We start from the raw sequence: 21338 nt of genomic DNA, 5'->3' as shown, positions 1-21338 counted from the left end.
TGGCAGGACTTTGATGTGCCTTGAAGTGAAGAAATACTGCTGTCCACATTTGTCCACACAAATATGTAATGTATTAACCTTCACCACTGTTTTGATAAGACTGCACCATTGATAGCAAAACACTTCAAATTAACTCTTGAACTCTTAAAGTTCAGATGTTGCTCTGATGATCCTCCCGTTTATTTCTTTGGAAAAACCAGCAAACACCAACTAGTTCTTGGTGCTGTTTATGTAGTTAGGAATTCTGTGATGATGCATTGAAGTAGGTACTCAAGAGAATGGGAAACTGGGTTCCTTGTGATACTGTGGAACGTGTTAATAAAACTCAGAGATAGACCCAGAAAGCAGATACGTAACAGAAAGCCAGTGTTAATGTCCCTGCAGTCTGACAGGGAAAAAAATATCCTCCTTCACCCCAAATATGCTATTTAATTTTACCCTGAGCAGTACAGCCCACCTAGGCCTTGTTCTTTCAAATGTCTGTTCTTAGTCACAGGATACAACATTTTTTTTGTAAATAAATGTTTATCAAAATTAATCAGAAATGTAGAAGTTATGGAATCTGAAATTATTTATGGTAACCATATCCCCAGAAGTGTTCTTTGTAACTCTGAGAAGAGGATGCTCCTGTATTTGGAAATCCTGAAATGGTGTATTTGTCAGAAAGTCAGGATTAGCCTGTAACAACAAAACCACCACTGCCAGGGATACTTCAGGCTTTGAAAGCTTTACTTGATTAAAATATATTTGGTAAAGCCTTTTCTGTAATGACTGAAAGATGCCACAGAGTGGTCATAAAAACTTGAATATGTGTGTATGCTTTCAACAGGCATTATTTTGAGTGTAAGAAAAACCATGCATTTTTGTAGCAGCCTGACAGGCTGGGGGCTAATGCATGCACAATACTTCTGTGCCTGTGCTCTGATTTATTTGGAGCAGGGCATGTTTATGGCAGTGCTTCTCTTAACTAGCCAGGAGCATAATCCTGCCAAGTTCTGTTGTCAGTCTGTTGGTAAAAATAATGTCAATAGTAATCAGTCACTGCCCAATTTCATCCCTCCTGCCTTCTTTTCTCCCAAGGGTAGCCGCTGTCAGGTGATGCACATTGCCAGTTTTGCTCCAGTCTTACAGAAAAGGGATTTTCCCTCATCACTCTCCTTTAGTAGGATATGACCATTACCCACACTGCTCTTTTATCTCCTACAGGAAATAATATATTTTTTTTAGAAGTAAGAAAAGTCTACCTTACAAGCATCCAACTGTTTGGATAAATGTCATGCTTAGCCTGACATTTCTTGCTACTAGTCCCTGGGTAGCCCAGTGAGCAGGGACTGCAGCCCAGAGGGTAATGGGGAGAGACATGTAAAGGTCGTTGTGATTATAGTCAAGGAGATACTTTAAAGCAGAATATGAATATAAAACCTTGTAGAGGCTGGCATGCAAATTAGAATGTAAATAAGGTTGACAAGCTTTCCAGCAAGACATAAAACTGCCAAAGGGCAAATCTGTCTTCTCCAGGCCTTTTCTGCCCTTTGTGAGCACGCTACAGCTGTTTCCTCAGCCAGCAACAATGGTAACCTCTAGGGGAAGGAGGAATAGGAAAGTCATAGTGATTCTTAGCAGCTGTCACATTTGCAATGGTTTCTCTTCAGAGTATTTCATAATCCTTTTTTTCAGGTTACTTGCCTTAGAAATTTAGGTTACGCAAGCACTAGAAATGAATAAACAAAAAGATGTGTATATACATGAACAAGCTTTGACGGCGGTCTTAGAGCTATGAAATTCTTACAAGCTTCATGAAAACGGGGTGATTGTGAGAGGCTATTGCACTTTGTTGGCATTATTAGATAGCAAAGAAATGGAGAAAGATGAGGGGAGAAAAGAGAAATAGAGTCTCTGATACATATCATTGAATTGTATTTAAACTGTAGCAGAAATTAGAAAAGGTTGATGGGGTGAGAGAGTCTTTTGAAGATTAAGAAGCTGAGGTAGAAGTCACAAGATAAAAAGTCTTACAATTCTCAGAATAGATTCACCTTCAGCATCCTGGTGTCAGAGAGATACGTAAGTTGATATTATTATTATTATTATTATTATTATTATTATTATTATTATTATCATGATTATTACTTTGAGAAGTCTGTTTTAATTTGGTTTGGTTTGTATTTTTTTTTAACTAGTGGTTTAATTCTTTCTGTTTTAACATCTGGCAGAAATTCATTTGTGTATATTTAAAAACAGATGTGCATTTAACCAGCACTTCCCTCAGCATTCCTTCCCACCCTTTGAAGGGTGCTGCCCTCTTTTGCCTTCAGAGCAGCTGCTTGGCATGTCCTGCACAGCAATGCCAGCTGCATGGCAGACCTCTCCAAAGCTGATTTTTGTTTCCCTTTGTCAGTGCACGATGCTTGCTCCCTGTTGGGATGCTTGTAGAGGCCTCCTGTGGCAGCCATCTCCAAACAGGAATGGTTTGCTGCAGTCATAGTGTCTGCTAACATCTAATTACAATCAATTTAAATGCTTCGGTTCCACTGAGAGCAAATAACACATGAAAGTCAAACTAGGCTCGTAATTTCAAAGACACATATTTTTTTGTAATGAACAGAACTATTATGCCCTGTTGAAAGTTGACTATAAAAGATTTTAAAGCTGTATTTGCAGTGTCATTAGGACTTCTTCATATGTGTCTTCTAAGCTTGAAATTGCAAGATATTTTCAGCTTTCTGTTTACCTTTAAGAAAGTAACAAAACTTTATTTGTTGTCCTTTGCAATTTTACACATTTACAATTCCTTTTTTAATAGTATTTTAAAATTGAATTATATAAACCAATGTGAAAAGCTCCAGAGAGCTTCACATTACATTTTAGAGAAAAAAGTGGTTGTTTCACTTCCCTGTATTCGGTTTATTGTTTTCTCTCCCAGCTCAGCTTTCCCTCATTTGATTTTCAACTAAGTGACCTTGTAAAAAGGAAAATTAAAATAATGGTAGGAAAATGCACCTAAAATCATCATGGGCCACTCTTCAGATGTAATTATGGGCACAAATTGGACCCAACAAGCTCAAGGCCTGGCTGAAGTTAGGAAAACAAAAACAAACACAAACAAACAAACATAAAAACCAAAAACAATCCCAAAAAACAGATTCATATATAAAAAGGAGACATTTACATGGTTCTCAAGCAGTTCATAACCCTGCCAGATCTGCAGTGGATAGGACACTGAAGGCTCTGAGACACAGACAAAAGAGAAATGATGCTGAAGAGGAGGAGAAAGCAGTATGTACTCTTTAAAAACTGTTTAACAGGTAATTCATGAGGAATGGTGGAGAGGCAGACAACTGAAAGGAGGCAAGAAATGCAGAGATTAACCCCTCTGGACAGGCAAAGAATGAGGCACAGGGAACACTGACATATGCTGGGAGCTTGCAAAGGGAGAAAAGCTGTTGCTCACCAGCCCCTGTGTACTGAGGGCTGTAGGAGGTGCAGGGAGGATGTTTGGCTCTCACTTACTCTTTGGTGAGGTTACAGATGAGCCCAAGGAGCAGAAAATGGGGTGGAAGGACTGGAAAACCTGAAGCTTTGTGGTTTTCCTTGCTATGCAGAAGCTGGGAAAGCTGTGAAGGAAACCTCTGCCCACTTGTATCCATGTCCTTGTCACAGCTGACTGAGTCCACTCTTACAGTCCCTAAAAACAGAGCTAAACTTTAACTCTTGTCCCATCAGTAGATGGCAACTGATGGGGCAGTGGGGGCAGACATATAATTTAGTATTGCAGTGTTCTGTGATGTGTATTCTAAGGGTGCAAGAGAAAGGGTCAAGAGAGACAACATCTGAACTTTGATTTGTTGTGTTGAGCAGACAGGACAAGAAAGGCCTCAGAATCTTGCTGTTACTGGCAAGGAAACTTTGTCCACCAGGCTCCTCTGTATTCAGTGGCAGAGAAAGTTTTCTGGGTGATGGTGGCCCTGAATGGAGCTGTGGGTATGCCTCTTTTTAGGGTTCTTAGAAGAATAACCCCTGAAGTCAGCCTTCATGATTTGCCCTGTCATCTGCCCATCTCAAGGTAGTGGGTGAGAGGCCAGAGAACAAGAAGGGGTCCAGGAATGTGCTTAGATTGTGAGGCTTTTCTCTGTTGCCTTTATGTTATTGTGGTAGCACATGTCTGCAGGAGGATGACCAAAGACAGCAGCTTTGAGCTGAAGGAGGGATGGTTCATAACAACCACTCATACGGGACTGCATCCCTTTGAAGGAAGGCAAACTAAGCAAGGTACAAAAGTTCATTTAACACCAGCTGCAGAAAAGAGAGCAAAAGAGCCCTAATTAGCCATCCTAGCATAGCCAGCCAATGTCCAGAAAGTGCAATAGTCACAGCTACAAGACAGTTTAGTTCAAGCTGTGAGGCTTAATTTTCTCTATTGCACTGACAGGTGATGACAGTGTTTCTCCAGTCTAAAGCTAACAGGGAACAGAAATCGTCTGTCCACTGCAAGATGTTTTATTTTAGTGGAAGAATAAAAAGCAGCAAGCACAAAAACAACTTGTCTTCTCTCTTCCTGTCCCTTACACTGAACCACTCACTGATTTGGCTTGATTTCAACTATGTTCTCTCTCAGTCCTCCAGGTAGGTTTTTTTATTATTTTCCTATCTTGCCCAGAACTAAGTTGAGAAGAATTCAAGTCCCTATGAATTACCCTACAGTCTCTTGGACTTAAGGTTTTGTGCACAAAAGAATTTTATATTCTTTCTTTTGCTGCTGCAACATGCTTTGCCCTAGAAGTCAAACGAGATGAAAAGGTAACTCATCCTGGAGAATAGTCTGCTCTGAAACCAGCCAGCCCCGTGACCAGGCCAAAGAACCTGCCCAAATCTTTTATCTTACTAATTTATATGTCAACAGCCAGTACATCACTTATCCACTTAGGATTAAGTCTCACAATACATTTACCCCAAGACTGAAAATTATCACAATAATTTTATCACAAGTGAAAGCTGAGTTTCTTGAAGCTTCAGTGCCTTATGCAAAGCTGTTCTTTCACAAAATGCCACTGCAGCCAGATTGGTTTGGGCGTCACTGATCTTGTGTGAATTAGTGCAAATTAATTTTCACATTAACCTGCTTAAAGCCATGAACATTGCACTAGGTACAAGGGGATTCAGTTAATTACAATAATAGTACTTTTGTGCTAATTACAGGGATACACAAAAAAGGTTTCTGTAGCAATACTAACCCATTTTATAGCATGTAGGCCATAGGCAGTAATGAGCTTCATTTGTCCCAATTCATATACAGTAATTTTCTTTAAGGTCTCATTTCTGACTCTTGCAGACTTTTTCAAAAGGTTTACCTTTGCAAAACCATCCCTGCTTGCCTGTTTAGCTGCATTCCTCTTTTTCATTACTTTTTGTAATTTTACTGTACTGTTAGTCTTTAAATATTTCAGTTTGCCATAATTTTTTCTTGCATTCATTGTGAATTAGAATAAACAGTCTTAAAAAGCACCAGAAAAGCTTAAGATGAGACATTATGGAAAAATGCAGCTGCAGAAAGGAGAGTGAACCATGAGAATAGATCGTTTGAGGTGGTTATGTCTCCATCTCTGAGGATCTTTGATAACAAATTTGCAAACATCTGTAAAAAGATCTAATTGTGACTTTGGGCCCCAAAAGACTTTCTGCTCACTCACTGGCAATCTCTTCATCTCCTATTACTTTTGAGAAATCTGGCTCATGCTTCAGTTGCAAGTTCCTGGTGCCTGGCATCCATCTAAGAAAGTCCTGTTTGTCCTTGGAAAATGCTAGGCAGTGCAATTTGATACAGCCCTTTAGCATTGCAGTGTGAGCTAAATCTGCTTCAGAAGGTGCAGTCAATTGTCCCAGCACAGACAACATTTAGGGACTTGATCACAAATCCCAGACCATAATACACTCCCAGATGATCTTGCCTGATTCTCTTGTTTGATCTGAGTACATCTCTTTCTTGGAAGAGTCTGTATAGGAAACTTAAATCATTCATCATTGTCAAAAACATTTCTGAAGTGTTTATTGGTTTTGATCATTCCTGTCCAAACTGTCTCCAAAAGCTGTATGGATGTGACATTTTTCAGTGCTAAAAGCTGTTTAATCATAAACATCATAAGCATCATCTTTGGATCATCTTCATCTGCTGCTTTTCCCTACCTGGATCGTCCTAAACACTTACAAGCAGTGAAGCAGAAAGTCAGAGAGCTTTGGAGAAACCAGCCTGAGATTAGATAGATAGATAGATTAGATAGATAGATAGATTAGATAGATAGATAGATAGATAGATAGATAGATAGATAGATAGATAGATAGATAGATATGAATTAAACTGACTCCTGTAAGGAAATCATTGATAAACTAATCACATAAGGATAACAAAGTATTTACTTACTCCAGAGAACAAACAACTGGTCCTTGGGAAAAGCTGTAGAGGTTGCCATTCTTATTCTGAGATGCTTGTCAGAATCATGAAAGAATATAAGAAGCCTGGATATCAGGTGGGAAGCTTTCAGCGCTTCCATTTTCTATTGATCTATAAGCCTTGTCTGTAACGTGGCTCACCAGCACAGCAGGGAGACAGCAAAGATCTGCTTCCTGTAGGACTGACTCTGACATTTTCTTTGTTAACTAAGGGTGGATTGTTTATTCAGCAAAATGGAAATGGATGGGTGAAGTTGTGTTTTTCTCTCTAAATCTGCCATGAGACTCAATGTACAATGGAAAAGACCAATTTACACAGAGGAAGTGTGCTGGGGTAAAAGCCAATTAAGTCAGCTTCAGCCGTGTTCAGCTAGAAGAATAAGTCTACCAATTTGAGAATTGGGTGCTCTGAGTGGCCTTCCAACAGCTGTGAAATGCCAATATGGAACTTATTGTAGGAATGTATTTGAACAGTTTGTGCACAGTATTTTAGGGTTTGTTTTTCTGTAAAAGCAGGACTTGGACTTGATAAAGGAAACCTTTTTCAGTTGTTTTATGCCATATGGGTGGGTTTTGGTGGTTCTGTGAATGGTCAATGGTCAATGATACCAGCAGTAATTGCAAGGCATTTACTGGTATTACAGTGCTTTGTCAGACATTAGTCCAGTTTTAAATGATCTGATGCTCAGAGCATTTCTGAGCATCCAGGCCACAGCTATACCCTCAATTTCTAATTAGTGGACCAGTGCACAACATACTGCAGAGGACTTAAAATATTCCCTGTAATAAGCTAAGAAGGATACAGGAAGCATGACTTACCCTGAGGTAATATATGTATTTTTCTTGTTTAAATTCATTCAAGCTTGTAATGTGCTGAACCATTCCCTATAACCTGTTTGTATGAGAAACAGTAATCCCCCTTTAATCAGGAAGCTCTAACAAACTAAACGATTCTGCAGCTGCTCTCAATATTGCCTCTTAGAAAAGATCAATACACAAATGGGAATGTTTTTTTTCCTTTTTTTTTTCTTTTGTTCAGGATATTTGGGATTGTTTTAAGGGTTTTTTTTTTTAAATGGCAAAAATGGATAGTTTTGTTTCCAGTCTTTGCTGAATTCTACTTTTTAATTCAGTAGTGTTCCAGACAACCTTAGGAGATGGCTGAAGATATCCTTGACTGGAAGAGCAGCGCAGCTGAGTGTAGGAAAGAGGCAGTAACAGGGGGAGGTAATTTTTACCTGGCAGATTTTGAAATCAAGGAGTGAATCATTTATTAATGGCATTTCCAGTGTTAGGAAATTGTATTAATCATAATAGCAAAACAGTTCAGCCTAAAGTATATTCGTATTTATTTTCATAATACTTTTGCCAAGTATTTGGCACAGTGTATCTGTTTCTGTTACTGATGTTCCTTCTGTTCTCTGTATTTTTGGTGGTCTGTAAGGCTGTCCTGGTATTCTTGCTACTGTTTAATTTTCTGCTTTGGCTTGTGACGATGTTAAATGATTTGTGGGTTGTTTTTTTTGTTTTTTTACTATAAACTACAACTTTTATGCTTATTTATGGAATTAATATAATCACATTAGCTTCCACATCACTCTATTTTCAGCAAGAAACCTTTTTTTTCCAAAAGTCTCTTTTAAGAACCTCTTTTTTATCTCTTCCCACTCTGAGTATATCAGAATTTCGTGAAGTGTAAGTACAAAACTAGCATATGATGTCCTATAGCTGTGAAAGATTTTGTATAAATTTTCACAGAAGTTCACCTGGGAATTTTGATCCCTGATTAAGCAGTGTCTCCTTTGTTTCATTTTTGTCTAAAAATTATCCAGGTCAGACTGAGCTACGTTTCATTTTATTTCCAAAAGTTTCTCACGTAATTCCTAGATGGATCCTGTGCCTCCTTAGTCACATTAAGTTGCTGTTGTTTCCGGAGATGACGAAGTGGGATTGTACCTTTTTCCTCTTTTCCCAGCACAGTGTAGTACAAGGTGGCATCTTCTGCATACAGCAGTGTTGGGGCAGATGCCATCTGCACCAGTGTGCTCCCAGCTCTGTATCCATATATTTGTGTCAGAGTTCTTTCCATTCTGGATCAGTCACACTCAGCCAGGTTAGTGTAAATAGAGTACCCAGGCTAACACCATCCATTTTTATTGAAAGGGGGTTGGGAACACTCACATGAACCACACAGCTGGCAGGTGGGACACTCAGGAGAAAATTTATAAACAACTGAAGTTAGGTAGGAATCATTTGCTATCATTTACAAGTCTAGAAAAGACAAATTCGTACCCAATGAAGTTACAGGGTTAACTGGGTCTATCAAACTGCCTTCCCAGTACTGGCAGGCCTGGAAAACTCCAGAAATGGTCAGCTGTGCGTTGTTTCTTTGTGCCAACTCATGTCTTAAGCAAGCTAAGCCAGCATCTTCGTTAAGACATCAGTGTAAGATGCTCAGCTCTCAAGAAATGAAACTATGCTTGGTAAAAAGCAGAAGCAAGAAAAAAAAAGCAATGAAGCAAAAATAATAAGTAACAAATGCCCCAGGGCAATGATTTTGGATGGGGAATTGTGGAAATTGAATAAATGTCTGAAAATATGGTCTTCCACCACTAGCCTGAAGTGATAAAATCGCTAAATGAATTAGCTTAGCTATTAATAGAAAGTAGGTTTTGTTCCTTTGCAACATCTCACATAAATATTTGTTGAAGAAACAGAATTCCGAGGCAGGGAAGTGCTACTTTTTTTTTTTTTTTTTTCACCTTGACAGAGTCACTTTGTGCCTAAAACACCAGAAATATCTTGAAATGTGTCTGCACTGTACAAAACAGTAATTCCTACAGAGCTATCAAGGTTAATGAGACATAAGCTGCTCTGCTGGGTGAGCATGGCTGCGCAAGTTGGATTCCAGGCTGAGGAGATGTGTCCAACTTTTCCAAGATTTCACACTGTGCTGCCAAGGCAGACCATGTGAAACTCTGCTTTTAATTTGCCTTGCTCCTTCTTGGACATGTGTACATACAACATTATCCAAAATGTTAGCTCAGTCTAAGCCTCAGGGAGCTTGAAAGAGTGCCACGGACAGTACAGTCCTGTTTAGTTCAGGGTACATCCATCAAAATAACAAGGAGGTAATTTTTTGAGAATGCAGTAAAATCCAGTGCAGGATAAAGCTCCTCAAAGTCTTGTGCCAAGTCTTGTGAGGGGTTATTTTCAAAAGCTGTTGAATTGCTTGGATTTTTCTTCAGTGGTTGGAAGAAATTGCAGAAATTTCCATCGGAGAAGGTCCAAGATGACACTTCCTGAAGCAAGGATTGGCTTTAAGGGAGCAGGTAGAATAACAGCTCAGTAGGATACATAGTCCCTGTTGCTCAGTAATAGCTTGATTTATTTTAGTACATCCCTTTCATTATGAGGAACATTTAGATTCTTTGAATCTAAAACTTGTAGAGACTGCTTTGGCTTGGAATTATATTCCCTGTGACTAGAAGTAGAACATGTTATTAGTCACCTGAAGGTATCATGGAAGGAAGATATGTTTTATGGGTATTTCCATTCACAACAAACACAAAATTAAGGCTGTATCTAATGGTGCAACACATGGATAAAGCATTAGATTCAGGAACAAAACAAAATAAAATAGATTTAGTGGTGATATTAAGGCAATGAATCCAGTTGCAGATCAAATATATAGGGTGAACTTTTAATTAGAAGACAGACTGAAATGTAAATACTTGTATATTGGTAAAAGAAGACAACCAACCAATATCAAAGAATAAAGATGTTAATAGCCTTACCGTGCTTAAGTTTTAAAGCGCAAAGTAATCAGTAAAATCAGTAAGCATGCCTGTTTCATTAATATTGAAAGGTTCCTGAAAAGGGGTATGGAAAATATTTCAATAAAAACAGGTAGATATAGTCAAAGTAATAAAACCTAACAAAATGTAAATGTGTCTTCCCTTCCTCAGTATTGAAATCTGTGTTTTTCATTTCCTTTGAGTGAGCTCAAGGGAACTATATGACTGATAAGAAATAGCAGCATCACTTGTTCTGTTACGCAGTGCACCATGAATGGAGCAAGGCTTTTTGAGCAGCACTCTCTCCAGTCAATAAGGCCAGTGCTGCATCAAAACTGTGTGCATTTACTTTCCTGTTGAGTCATGAATGTAGCGGATAGAAAATCTAACTGATTTTTTGGACTTATTAAAAGCATAGCATTTAGGATAAAATATAAAATCCAAAGCCAGTCTTGTACAGAGCTATGTCCCTGGCAGTGGCCAATGCCAGACATGGCAGAGGCTGATAAAAGAACCAAAGGTACAGTGAACTGTACCTAACCATTGCTTGTTTGTTAGATTGTTTGTTTCTTACAAAATTACCACAATGATTTTTCACCATCATTATCCTGCTGTGTGAATGTTTGCAGCATCAGGCAGCTATAGAATTGAACCCCTAATCATATAAAAAAGATACTTTCAGCCACGAAATTGACTAAAAAAAAAATATTCCAAAGAGAAGACATAAAGTACTCAAATTATCAGTTCATGTCTTTTTGCACACTCTTTCAATGTGTATTATAGCAGTTTCAAAGGTTTCCAGGGCTGTGGGATTCTGGGTCCTTGGCAGGCATAGTCAAAGACACAGTGTTAATCCAGGAGCCATAGCTGTCACAGTATGATGAGAGTTACTCGTTCTGACTCACGCAGCTTCACACTGTAAATCTGTGGAAAAGCAGAACCAGACCCAGTTCTCGCAAGTCTTGATGCTGGTCTGCTCATCTTCCTCTCACCTCCCTCACCTCCAAGTATAAAACCAGTGGTGACTGGGCAGCACTGGGCAAAGGACAGAAATGGAAGAACACTCACTTGAGGAAGAAATGTGTATTATTTTAAATCTTACACTATTAAGCCAAGACTAAGAGGAGGCAAAGGAAAAAATATACTTACATAAATAGCATAAATAATAGTATGATCACAGTGTTGTGCACATCACTGTCTCAGATGTCCAAGGTACTAAGTTCATGACTTACCATTGAAGCATACGGTTTGTGTTCCCATAAACAGAACGGAAGAAAAATCTCAGACGGTTTAAGCTGGCCTGAATCAACTAGAATTATGCCCAATTGCTATTGACAGAGAAACTGATCTGGCAGATCTTCCTTTATTATAGTTTCTAGAGCTATTCAACATACTTTTTTTGAGATTATAAAGTTCTCTAATTATGCCTTCCTGTTTTGCTTGTGTTTTGTGGTTTGGGTTTGGTTTTTTTAAGCCATGTAGCCTGTTAAAATTGGTCAATTCAAGTTTTACTTTCCATTTTTGAATTTCTACTTTTTAGCAAATCTTTTATCATCTGGGAGCAAAGAGACTTGTGTAGAAAACAATTCTGCTACTGCAGAAAGAATTACTATCTCTCTAAAGGGCCCAGCACTAAAAATGTTCAAGTGATAAAGACATGGACTGGGCTGCTGAACTGTTATTTTCACTATTGTATCATATGTCAGCATTTCAGTTTCATAACTATGCTTTACTTGTAGGATCAGGGCTTTTTTTGTTATCATGTTCTCTAAATTCAATCAATACTACAATCTTTGTTATAAACATAAAAGTGAAAAATAACAGTGGTGTAGCTTTGTAAAATTCTGCAACTTTTGATCACACAAAAGCTGCAGAATATTTATTCATTTAAGATAGCTATTCTTTATTTCTATAACCAAAAAGTAGCGTCAAGCCGTAAGATATAATATTTCCCTCTTTGCTATTTTTATATTCAGAAATTATTTGATTTTGAGGTAAAATTTCTTGCATTCATTTTTTGGTTCCCAAAAGCATTTAAGACTTCAAGGAGCTTTCTGGTGTTCTCAAGTATTTTTTGTATCCTCAGTCTTTTAGGCAGTTTATGAACTCACTTTGAAAATTTTTAAACTAAAATTTCAATATAAATCGTTCTTCCTCCATGTATATGAAAGGACATCACAGCAAAACTCATCCCAAACTGTCCTTATTTTCTTTGCATCCATCACAAATCTCACAAACTCACGATATTTGGAGAGACTTATGACATTTGGAGAGACTTAAGTGTTAAGTAATCAGATTCACAAAAGTTCACATACCAAGTGTGACCATGGACCACCAAAGGGAGTCAACAGGAAGCTCAAAAGGGAGGGGTATCTGTGTGTTAAAGCAATTCCTTCCCACCACATAGGTCTCCACTTGCACAGTGTGTAGATGAGTTGGCAGGATTTTAGGTATCTAAATCACTTCAGCAGCAAAAATTTGGGTATCTGCATCCCCTGAGATACCAAAGTGGATTAGTCAAGATTTTGTAGATCACAGTTTTTTGGTCTTGGTCAGCTAAGCATGAAGTATATCACTTTGAATTTGAGGTTTTAGATGTTTTTTTAACAGGATTGGCCATTTGCCTTGATTTTCAGTATGTGACCTAAGGAGAAGCTTCAGGGTGTTTGAAGTTTACTCCCAAAGATCTATCCAGGCCTTTCAACATGTCCAAGTACTTTGGAATGGAAAGGATTGCATCAATATTTGAAGGTTAGAGTGAGTCCCAGATATAGCACTTGGCAAGGTGTTGGAATGAGGTGGAAGGAAAATCACCAGCTCCCTGTCCATTTATTCTGTTTATTTGCCTGTGTGAAGCTGGCAAACATTAGTTATTCAAACTGGTGTCTTTGTTTGATAAATGTGCTGGTTTGGTCTTGGTTAGCTTGGGGGAACTTCATATTGTAGCCATTCAAGCTGGCTCTTCTCTGCCTCCTCCCTGACCAGACAGCTGAGTGGAGCCAACATTAGAAAACAGACTCTTGGCAAAATGGGGATTTGCCTGTGGCAGCATTTCCAGAGCCCTGAAAGTTGGTCCTGCTCTCCCTGTAGCTGGGCCACTCCTCACAGCAGCACTCTCCTCTCCTGCATTCAGTGCCACCAGCTTTCCAGGGGAAATCAGTCCTATCTGTGTCTTTGGGACAATCAAATTCAGGTCTGCCTACCCTGCCATGAGCCCCAGCTCTAAACTGGTGTATGAACAAACACGTCCCTCCACTCCATTTCCCCTTTTTACAGCAACAATCCCAGAGCCACAGGCCAGCACAAATCGTTGTATCATCAGTTCTGACCCCAGAAATAATATAGGTTACAGTTTGCTCACCCATTTGCCTTTCTAGCCGAATGTTTAGCTTTATCAGATTCTTAAGATACCAGAGTTGTTAAATCATTACTAAATCAGGCAACAGGTAGGAACTTCGCAGATGGATTTTAATAAGTCAAATTTGGGAAGTTTTGCTAATGAAGCATTTCCAGTAGCAACACGTTCTTTGTTCTCCCTTTCTTCAAAGACCACGAAATTAGTGAATCAGCTTTGACTGTATTTTTTGTTAGTATGTCACAACCTCAGTGTCCTTTTAATTGTTTAGGAGCCTTGAAAGTGTGTGGTTTAGATTCAGTGCTGAATTTGAAGGAACCATTAAGTACTTTTCTGGACTTCAGCACTGTCCTTTTTCACACCTAACAAATGCAAAGCTACTAGGAGACAGCTCGCCTGGAATGACCCAACGTACAAAGAAGTGTTAAGAAAAAAGGACTCTTTCCCAGTAGGCAGAACTATCACAGCAGTTCTGATGGCAGAGCATCACTGTTTCTTTTTCTGTTCACATTTCAAATGCATCTGTCACTGTAGTATCTAGGAATCAGTAGGAGATCTAGGAGGACTGAGATTAAAGAAACAGATCTGAACTGAGTTAAATATTGCTGCATTGATGGTCATGCAATTTTTGGCCTGGGCATTTGCCAGGAGGAAGGGACCAGTGTACATTTCAGTATTTTTTACCAAAAAAAAGTGAAGAATGTGCAGTAGGAAAATGCAGTCCCATAAGTTTGGGTTTTTTTCAAATTATCTATGTATTAAAATCCATAGCAAAAAACATCTCAAGGAACAAAGTAAAAGAATATCATTTGTACTTCAGTATTTTTCAGATATTTTTGGTATCAAGCAGGGAAGAGGACCTTGAGCCTTGAGCTTCCATCACACACTTATTAGACAATTTTTAGCATGTCTTGTGATTTCAAGAGATCTCCCAGAAAGAGAAAGATTCTTGAACTCAGAATAAGTTTAAAGACAGTTAAAATTGGTTAAATTACAAGTGTGCTCTAAAGTCAGAACACAAGAGATAATACCATCATCTGACCAAGCTGTAGTCATTTGAGTATCTGATGTTCAAGTTGCAAATTGCTGGATTCTGTGCTAGAGAAAATCAGATTTGCAGTCCTCTCTTCTCACTCTCCAGATTGGTGTCTAAATCTGGGAGTTACTCCCACACCTTACATACAGAGTCAGCCTGGGATGGGTATGCTTATTAAAGAGAAAGTTGCTCTGCTGTAGATCATTCATATCCTTGGAGTTGCCCAGATGTAAAATGTTAAAGAAGTTGAATTATAGTGTATGTTTACTGTCTTCTTCAGTGTATCCACCATAAATGAAAGAGAGCTAGTAACAAGCCTTACAGTTGTAATGTTTTGTCTATTTGTGTAGGACTGATACTGTATGAGGAAGAGAAATGCAAGGTTTGGTCCTTAAGGTCACCTTTCCTATTTGCCAAGAAGAAATGTTAGATTCGTTTTAATGAAATATAAGCTAAACAAAGCTTTGCTCAGAAGATGATTATTTACTAAATAAATTCTAAAGCAGGAGATTAGAACAAATATGACTCACATGGAGCAAACTTAAATCCTACACTGGGATAAACACTTCAAAACTAAACTCCACTTTAAAAAAAAAACAAGATGAATTTCTAGGAGCCTTAGTTCCACTGACAATTTGCGCTTTTAAATTTCTAAGTTTAAAGATGTACTCTAGGTGAAAGAAATGAGCAAGAAACAAGCTACAGAATAAATCTAAAATGCAGTCTGCATGTAGGAGTTTCTCTTCTCCTGACATACAGAATTTCGGTTGCAGTCAGTGAAGTCATAGGTATGTGGGAAGACTGAAGAGTCTTATACCACAGCAGTGCTTCCCAGCTGACGAGCAAAGTAGCCACTGTCACTTAGCAGACTGAGTAGATAATGCCAAGGAAGCTCAGTGGAAAAGGAGGCAAAATGTGTCAAGAGAGAAGGAGGGGGAAAAAACCCAAATACAAAACACCAAATCAAACCATTCTTCTAAACCAACTTGAAGGTGGCTAGTGTCTATGCAAAATGTGGGATCTTGGAAAGGTCAGGTGTTATTATCCAATGAAAATGTAGAGTGCATAGAATAAAAAGAATTAGTTGTTGCAAAGCATCTAGACATACTGGAACTGAGCCAGTAGGAACAGCAAATGATCAAACAAAAATAATGCTGAGTTCTTCAGGGAGAAAAATGTGAATGTTGCTGTCTTACAGCATTTTTATGTAGCTCAGAGAGCAACAAACAAGATGCAGACCAATGGGTAATAAATGGACTGTAAAGGTTTATTTGCTTAAGCTGGAAGGTAGTGGGACCTGGTGGAATGTACCTTCATCCTTTGAGGGAGGAAACCTTGTGTTGGTTTCACTTCTGCTTTAGTCTTGCTGTGGGGAAAGGGACCTTTCTTTTGAAGGCATCAGTGAAATAAAACATTGAGGTGCAGGGAACACCATCTTCTCTTTTCTGGCATCAGTCTGCAATATCTTACTCTTTAAAGCGTCACTGACTCACTGAAATGTATTTTCTACACCCCCTCAGCTTAGTCTTATAGCTCACATCAGTAGATTTCCTGAGTTTGTGTTGAATTATGGCTCTCTGTGCTGCTGGAGGTTCTCAAATTCAAGGAATTAGAGCTTGTCTCCAAAACCTCAACATTTCTTCTTACAAACCAAAGCTCAGCCCATTGGGTCACACAATGAGCAAGGGGAACATGGCAGCTGGAGGGACCTTTGATGAGGCTGTGTCCTGTCAGGGAGGAGTCTCAAATCCAAGTGATACAGCTCCAGCTGATCCCATGTTGCTGGGCAGCAGGTCACAACATTTTGCAGAGCCACCAGTAGAACTATGGACGTGGATGAGTTGGGGAGGGAAGAGTTCTGTGCCATTGTTATGCAGCTTAGGTTTGGAGTTTCTGGGATCACCCACCCTGAGACCCAGATATGTCTCCACCTATTCAAAAGAAACCGAGCCCAAGCCTCAGAGGGCAGTGTAAAAAAGGTGGCTAATTGCTCATACAATGATTTTCCAGCCGCTTTGGGGATAATTGTACATGGAAATATCTCCTTCATTGTGATGGGATTTTACAGTAATTGCTTGGCCTTCAGTGCACTGTCCCACTGACCCTAGCAAGGTATCACATTGTTTGGAAGGAGGAAAGATACAGTGGAAAATTGCTTTCAACATCCCTTCCACAGACTGGAAAATATTTGTTAACACACTTTAAACCTCTTTTCCTTTCCTGAAACTGCAGGACTGTGAGTCTAGATATCTGATTCCTCACCTAGCCAGTGTTGAAATGTTCAGGTACCACAATAAAAAGGGCATATATTTACCTAAGATAATACATTAATTCAAGGTTCTATTAGACCTCAATTTTCAAGACTTGCCTTACACTCGTTAATTTAATGTTAATTTGCATTTAGCAGCCCTAATGATTATATAGGTCAAGAAAACTAAAATATCTTTATTCTCTGGGGTTTTCTTATCTCCTTAGAGTACGCTCGATTTGAGGCAAAAATCCATGACCTGCGTGAGCAGATGATGAATCACAGCATGAGTTCTGGGTCTGGCTCCCTGAGGACTAATCAGAAGAGGTCACTGTATGTCAGGTAAGCAGGAAGAGCCTTCTCTTGGGAATATGTCAGCAGCTACCTGACGTGTGTTGTTGGTTTGGCAAGGTGGGAAAGAAGTCAGAGGAACTGCCTTGAAATGAACTGAGAAATGGATCCATCTTTCAGGCACAGCATCATTAATGAGAAAATTGGATAAAAGCCCTATTTGACCAATTCAAGTAATGTGCAAAGAGCATTACACTTTTATAGTGATTTGGGTTTATGAGATGAACATTTCTTAGCTCTGTCAATATCTGAAATGGATACTGTGGAGTAATGACACACTGTGTTTCTGTGTGAGGTCTTGCCCAGATGTGGAATGAGTGTTCTCAGGAAGAGCACCTTTTTGCCAAAACCTTTTTCTTGCAAAACTCAAACTCTTATATGCTACTCTAAATGCATGGCAATCTGCTACTATCACCTCACATATGTTTATGCTTCTATCAGTCTATACTGCAAAGAATTTGCCATCTACCTAGCAAGATGAAACATGTAGATGAGATGTTAAACAAGCGGCTGTCCATAGCTTAAATGGGGTAGTGAATAGCAAAGGAATTACCTTTGTAATTTACTGGGAGCAGTGGCTGTAGTTTCACTTTGACTGTACGAGTCTGTTGTCAGACTGGATTGTTGCCCAATTGCCCCAGCAAAATTTTTGCTGTCACTCTCCCCTTTTGGGACTCATGGAGATTATGGGACTCTGTCAAGTATTTTAATAATCTTAATAATTAAGCTTCTCTAGGCTTTAATTTTTCTTCTCCCCTTTGCCCCCTCTATCCTCCCCATGCTCAGCATATAATTTGAAATTCCTGACAATCATGAAGTAGAGGGAAGCAATTTGTCAGCCTCTAGGCAGTGATAATTATTCACAGGGGAGCTAATTCAGGTGATAACATTGCAGAGATCCAATTAAGGCTAAATTCTACATTTTGTCATTATGCTCTCAGCGTGAAGGAGTAAGGTAGCACAGAAGGAAAGGAAAACTTAAATGTTAGCATGAAGGGTCTTGTTCTAATGGGCAACAACCACATGAAGCACTAATTGGTACTGCTGTCAGAAAGAGCAATGACTGAAGGGACATGGATCGCTCTTATCAGTGATGTTGCTGTTGGGCAAGGTCAGATTAGAAGTGTTGAGGTTTCCAATGCATCTCTAACCTTCTCTGACCTGAAGTAGGTTTTTTTCCAGACCAAACAGGGTGGCTTTATTGTCAAGGGCTTTGGTCAGCTCCCTGAATTTGCATTTTATGAAAAGCTACAATTGTGTGTGTAAGGATAGATCCAAGCTTCCTTTCTCGAGATAAGCTAGGAACCCAAAATGTAGGGAGTAATGGTGTGAGAAGCCTGAGCCAGCAGCTGCAGGTTAATTGAGGTGTACACATAAAGGGCTAACACCAGGGCCCTGAACACCTTACTGCAGTTTGAACTGCAACAAAGCTTGATCCTCCCCTGTATGAGCATTGACCTGGTAAGCTCTGCTGAGAGCTGAGGCTTATTAACTTGCACTCTGAGCCAAGCTGAGGTATCTGTGCTGCATCTGGTCTAGACTAGCTCTTCTGTACAGTGCTCTGTGTGCACTGATGAGCCTGGTTTTCTACTAGTTCATGAATTCTGGCTATGGTCTGTCTCACTAAGCTGCTATGCCCTGGTGCTTCACTGCAGGAGCCTTTGATGTCTTAGCTGCTTATCTAAATGGCATTTCCCAAACTACAAATGCAAAACCTGTTCTTTTATTCCACAGTTGTTCCAACGAATGCCCCAAACCTCTGAAGCAGAAAACCTCACAAGCCTCAGTCGCTTTTGTTAGCATTTACTTTTTTCTCTCAGACCCACACAGTTGGCTGTGTCCATGTCTGAGCAGCCTGTTTGAGAGGCTCTGTATCTCACCTATTACCATAACGCGCCTGTAGCGCGGTAGCACCTGCAGCCTTGTGCCTGTCACTGTCAGTTCAATTCACATACACTAATTACAAAGCTAGCTTATGTCTCTGTTAGGCGATAAGGAAAAATAAGTCCAGGCTCAGAAATGTGCTCGTTTTCAGAGATGAAAATTTTCTCTTTGTGGATCCTCTTTACAGGCAGGGCCCATGTAAAAAGCTCAGATCTAGCAATCGGTTTCTATTCTTACAACTCAGGACATTTCTGTTTCAATGGATTATTTTAGTCAGCATGTGCAAGAGAGCTAGAGGCAAATGACCATATGTTGTTGTAAGTCTTTAGTGTAATGCCAAGTTTATGATTCAAGTTTGCTGTTTTCCTTTCTTTGGGATGTAGTGATTTTGCTGTCCTTCATTGAGAATGGCAAGCACGGTTATTTTTTAAGCAGAAAGCTGAATTGAAGCAAATCACTATATTTTAGGTAACACAAAGAAATAAATTAAGATCCAGATAGGTTGTAATAATTGAAAATGAGTGTCATTACCTGCTCATAGGAAAGCCAACAAAAGAGAGTGAGAAAAAGTAAAGCTACAGTTATGCCAGTGGATGTGGGGTTCACTGGATGCAGGGTTTGCTTCTTTACCTTACAGTCTGTGATTTCTCCATCCAACCCCTATTAAAAAAGTATAGCACTGAGATATGTGAAAGAAGCTATATAAAATTAAGTGAGGCAAAATGTAGTATGTGGTTAAAGGGTTGAATGTAGGACCGTGAGTAGGTGGCTGAAAGCAGTTAGAAATCTCACTTCAGGAGTGTAAACAACACAGGAAGGAGATCAAGAATTATTTGTTCAGAAAAATTGTGTAGCTCTTTGACATGATCTTTTATCTCTGCATACTCTGGTGTTTCAGATTTATATTATTTTTTTTCTTTCTTTATCCCAGTCTGTCTCTCTGATGTCTCCTGGAATATTTCCCATTAATTTCCTGAGTTATTTTTTTCAGTACTACCTGTTGATTTTGTATCACAGACCTTGTATCTGTGTTTGGGACAACATCAGAAAGTCCACAACACTAAAGGCAAAGTATGAAACTCCAGGGGAGGATGGAGCAGTAGGAAATACTTTTAGTCCTTTTGAGAGCCCACAACCTCTTTGTCACTAGATCTGTTGAGGAAAAGAAATACAGGAAGAAATGCAGAGAGTGAGGAAATGTAGAAAATGTTATTATACATGCTTTATTTGGTGGTGAAAGTGAATGAACTTAAATTGAATTCACTAACTGCAATTATAGACTAAAAAAAATCTGCTTAGCATTTTTAAATCATTGGAATTCAATCATCGGGTCATGATCAACAAGGAAAGTAAACAAACCCATCACCAGCTAAATGCTGTGCTATATACATGCATAGCAGGGTCTTATGCACATTTGTGTCTTTTTTTTTGTCTTTTTAGCTCAAGTTTTTAAAATCTGGTCTTGTAGGATTATGTATTTGTTTGTCTTGAAACAAATACATGCTTTGCTTTTTCATTCTAGGTTCATTTCAATACTCAAATTTTTTAGGTTACTTATGGTTACTTTGCTACTCCTAGGAAATGCCAGATCACCTTATTTAACTCATGGGCTATGTAACATGTTGAAGGGTTAAGCATCAGAGAAATACAGTCCTTTAAGAAGTTTGGTGAATTGGAGCAGTCACTGAAACTTTAACTTCTAAGCTTTGGAGGAAACTGAGAACTTAAGCAGTTTTCCTGTTGTTTTACTAGATTATTCCTGAGATTAAAGTACTTGTGTTAGATTTCTGAGGACAAGAGCAGATGCTTCAGTAATTGCTACTATACATGCAAAGAAAAAGTTTTCAGGAATTACCTGGCATCCAAAACTGTCGTCTTAGAGTCTGATTTTAGTTTACAGATGAAAAGTGGTAAGATATGCTTAGAAGAAACAGTCACTGCACCATTTAAGCTTTATTCAAACCAGACACCTTCTGAAATAATGTTTATATTTAAAAATTCCAGTTGTCTAAAGCCACAGCCAGGTACCGTGGAGGTGTATCATTCTGCAGAAATAACTCTAAAGCTTCACACCCCACCACCTCACTGCCACCTCTCTGTTTAGTCTGTTCAGTACTGTCAGTGACCAAACATGATTTCACCTCATCAGGGCCCCTTGTTGCCGTGAATGAAGGGACTGATTGAGCTTACTGAAATGCAGCTGTTTCAGCTTCAGCACTACTT

General features: G+C 39.0%; 1 protein-coding gene across 21 annotated transcripts in view; it reads left to right on the top strand.

Annotated features, from left to right (window-relative positions):
• DLG2 (discs large MAGUK scaffold protein 2) overlaps positions 1-21338 on the top strand; it is a 991421-nt gene that overhangs the window by 884775 nt on the left and 85308 nt on the right. For all 21 annotated transcript variants that reach the window (XM_088051071.1, XM_088051059.1, XM_088051060.1 and 18 more), the window contains one exon: positions 17108-17222. In XM_088051071.1, coding sequence (XP_087907197.1) covers positions 17108-17222 — 115 coding nt within the window. The remainder of the gene's footprint in view (positions 1-17107; positions 17223-21338) is intronic.

Source organism: Pseudopodoces humilis, chromosome 2 (genome assembly GCF_049639895.1).
Source record: "Pseudopodoces humilis isolate 2021_Gansu_Grassland_sample_001 chromosome 2, ASM4963989v1, whole genome shotgun sequence".
NCBI lineage: Eukaryota > Metazoa > Chordata > Aves > Passeriformes > Paridae > Pseudopodoces > Pseudopodoces humilis.
Note: the sequence above shows the minus strand (reverse complement) of the source record. Positions and strands in the feature narration are given on the sequence as shown.